General features: G+C 39.8%; 1 protein-coding gene across 2 annotated transcripts in view; it reads right to left on the bottom strand.

Moving 5' to 3' along the window:
- The window catches only part of stum (stum, mechanosensory transduction mediator homolog), a 16478-nt gene extending 13992 nt beyond the window's left edge, over positions 1-2486 (bottom strand). Inside the window, exons 1-2 of one of the 2 annotated variants that reach the window (XM_032543505.1) lie at positions 2098-2486; positions 1491-1737 (exon numbers count right to left, since the gene is read on the bottom strand). In XM_032543505.1, coding sequence (XP_032399396.1) covers positions 1491-1689 — 199 coding nt within the window. In that variant the 5' untranslated portion in view covers positions 1690-1737; positions 2098-2486. Of the gene's footprint in view, positions 1-1490 lie in introns of both variants that reach the window. The other variant, XM_032543504.1, reaches the window with a different exon arrangement.
- Positions 2487-3726: the final 1240 nt, after the last annotated feature.

The following is a 3726-nucleotide window of genomic DNA, read 5'->3' as shown; positions in this document are numbered from 1 at the left end:
GTGTGTGTGTGTAGCCCCCAGCAGTTCTTATAGTAAAAGGTAATCCTACTATACACAGAAGTGCATGCTCAGACGGTAAACCAAGTGGAGGATTTAAAGGAAAGGAGGCACCCTTACAATAGAGAATGAGTGAATCTGCATCAAAACACACAGTGTGTTATAAAACTGGTGACTTGCACAAAGTCTAAAGCGAGTCAGATTCAGTAATACTGAATTACAGCCATTTAAATTCAACGTTTGCTGGAGCACCACTATAGGTCAAACGGCTTCTAATTTGAAGCTTGTACATACAGTATGTTATCAGAATTTGCAATTGCCCACTGTGTCCAAGTGTCATGGCATTATATTTAAAATGGACTCCAACAATTTGGTAAGTTATACATATATGATGGGATATCCAAAAATGAATGAATAACTTCTGTTTTTCAAAATACATTCAGTGACCACTTTATTACAGTACACGAATTCAGTAAACATCGCTTCATGGATGTATTAATCAGAGTCTGTTGCCATTTTAACATGTGACTCTTACTTATTTAATTTTATTTACTCTAACTTATTTACAATGAGTATGTAGTACAATGCATTTACATGTATCGATAGTGGATTGTATATGTTGTAGGTGTCTGTAGTAAGATTTTGAGCACAAAAACTACAACAAATGTTGTGATTAGTTGGGTGAGCCGCCTGTCCAGATGAACCTTTGTCTTGCTAATATCGCTTTCTTTGAATTTGTTACCTTGCAACCAGAGAAGATCCAATTGAATGCTGGGAGCTCACAAGCAGAATCTCGGGTATCATTTCAAAATAGACGCCAAAATTCACAATGTATATAATTGTATGCATATTTTTCCCCTGACACTGTTTACAGTAAACATCTTGTAAAACGTGTTGAAACTACAGGGTCAAGATTTGTGTTGATGTCTCTACCTGCTGTGGTGATGTACCAGCTCACTGCCATGATGTTGTTGCCCCTAGTGATGACACCTGTGATGGATTTTTATACCTGGAGTCAGCGATTTTAGCACCCCACATTCCCTGTGTGCACTCACACCTGCAGACGGAGCCTGTGTGTATTTGCGCACTGACAAACTTATTATAGCGCAAGGTGGGAATGGGGTCTCTCGCTATCTTTCTGAACTATTTTCTCACACAAGTAACCTGGACACAGTTCAGTTTTTTTTTTTTTCTTTATTTTTTAGCCTGCAGTTTTATTTGGCTCAGCCTGCAAACTTTCCATGCTACTTTTACGGTCACTCTACATTCCCCTCTGATTGCCTTCATCTTTGTTTATCTTGTTATCGGCTGGCATGTCTGTGTGAGTCTTCCACTTTCACGACCGCTCCGTCTCTTGTTTTACAATTTTTTTCTGTTTTCTTCTTAACTTTATTTTCTTCTGTCCCTTCCTCAGTTCGCCTGACATTTACGAGCACATGAATTCAGATTGAATTACAGATGGAGAGAAGAGGGAAGTGGGATTCCCAACTTACCGAGTCCAGGTATGAAGGTGTTCAGAAAAAGACAGATGACAGCCAAGGGGAATGGCATTGTGGGTATCGCAGCACGCAGAGGACCCTTCTTCTCCCTGACCTCCACCACCACTCCTCCACCTGCTGCAGGTGCCCCAGCAATGACTTTGGCCCCAAGGTGGTCCCCGGTCATGACGCGGAACTGCTCTTTCTGTGCCATCTCGCCGTCTTCCTTTTCCTCTTTCTGGTTTATTAGGTCTGAAAACAGCTGGTAATGTGCAGGTAAGCGAGTTAAGAGTATTTTGAAGGTTTCTACAAAAGGATTTGAATATGTTTTTCCTCTCAGTTACTCTCCCTGTAGACCAAGAAGTAGAAGCTGAAAATAATCAGTGTTGATTCAGTGTATCCTTTGGGAATTGGATACAATATTCAGCAGTACACATCAACAGTTGGCTCACAAGTCACCACCTATGTAGCATTCACTAGCAAATAAGAAACAACTAAAAGGAGTGTAATTCTGTGGTAAATTGGTTGAAGAAAATCATCTTATATCCATAGATTAACCAGAAATGTTTAAATCATTCCATGAAATATCCTGTAATATTTTCCTAAAGTGAACTTTAAAAACCTTTTGACTGATCGAGCTGTTGAAGTCTCAAGGAGTCATGAGTGAAGCAAGACTTTTTCTTGGTGAAAAATCTCTTCAAAACTCTTGACTTCCCCTGAATGAAGTCCCTTTAAGTCCTTAAATGTGAGCACAGTGTCTCATCACAGGTCAGTGATGTCTGACATGTGTTTCCATGTCCAACAAATGTTGAATAAATGACAGTTCCTCTTCAAAAATGTTGAAAAGGAAATCCTCGAAAGATGTGTGGCTCTTCTCAGTAATTTCACTTCCTTCCTTTTTTTCTTTCTTTCTGTCTTTCTTTCTTTCTTTCTTTCTTTCTGTCAAATCCCGCTCAACCCACACACCTCTCAAAGACAAAGAGAAAGTGCACACCCAAGCCCCCTTTTTCTACTACTTCTATCTCCTTCGCTCGCTCCCTGTCTCTCTCTCCGTCTGCTCCCCATCCCCTCCCTTTATTTAAAAGAACAGTGCACCACTCTAATTTCATCGCTCATCAAGATCACATTCAATGAGCTCTCACTGACTTCATCCGAATTGAACAAGAGAATAATGGCATAAATGCATTCAACTGTTATTCAAATTATTCCTGTGTGAGATGGATGCAAAGAGTACCTATGCAAATGTTGTCAATTTAATGCGATGATATTATAGTTCTGTTTGTTTCATTGATTTAATCCATTTACTAGAAATTTAAGTGAGCATAAAGGGATGATGGCCCAGATAAAAGAAGCATTAGCAAATGTCTATCGTAATAGCTCATGATAATATACTATTATAAAGCATGTTTTCAAATCCATGCTTTACATGAATATATAACCCCAAATATAGACAGATAGATTTGGTTGCATTATTCATGCAACTAAATACCCTAAAGACCATATTTTTCAAGCCCCTCATCCCCCCCCTCCTTCGACTCTAACTGGAACTCTGACTTTTTCTTCCTCAGCTCCTCTCCACTCAGGATGAGCTCCACTTCACTACAACTGGCAAACACACAAAGAAAATCAGTGCAACCCGCAAATTATTCTCTGCCTCTGTGTGTGTGTGTGTGTTTACCTCTCTCTCCTTCTCTCTCTCTCTCTCTCTAGCAATCTCATCTTCTTCTCTTTCCCTGTCTCTCATTTCTATTTGGTCTCCTAGCAACCCAGAAAGCTTTATGTAATTAGACGGAAGATATTTATCTCAAGGTTTTTTAGTCCCTTGTCTATCGCCCCTCATTCTCTCTTTCGCGTCTGTCTCCCTCTCTCTTCATTTCTGTTCAGTTCACACTTTTAATTTCCTTTTAATCTTTATCACACATGACAGCCCCTACAGAAGGGGGTTTTACTTCTTTTTGTCATTCAGAGCAGCCGTGTCACGTGTCTGACAGTGAAGGACTCTGAGAGAAATCTGGACCACTGAACTCAATCATCATTGGCTTGTTCAGCCAGAGGCATGCAGTGCCATGAGCTGATGCTTATTACCATGACAACGTGATTTTGGTTTTGAGATTTACACCGCTTACTCAGAAATGTACCTCTGTTAGATTTTTTTTTTAGATATACAGTCTAATTTCCCCTTTCAGAAAGTGAAAGTAAAAGTGAGCACTGTAATAACCTAATTTTGTGTGTGTGTGTGTGTGTGTGTGTG

Source organism: Etheostoma spectabile, chromosome 18 (assembly GCF_008692095.1).
Source record: "Etheostoma spectabile isolate EspeVRDwgs_2016 chromosome 18, UIUC_Espe_1.0, whole genome shotgun sequence".
Lineage (NCBI taxonomy): Eukaryota > Metazoa > Chordata > Actinopteri > Perciformes > Percidae > Etheostoma > Etheostoma spectabile.
Note: the sequence above shows the minus strand (reverse complement) of the source record. Positions and strands in the feature narration are given on the sequence as shown.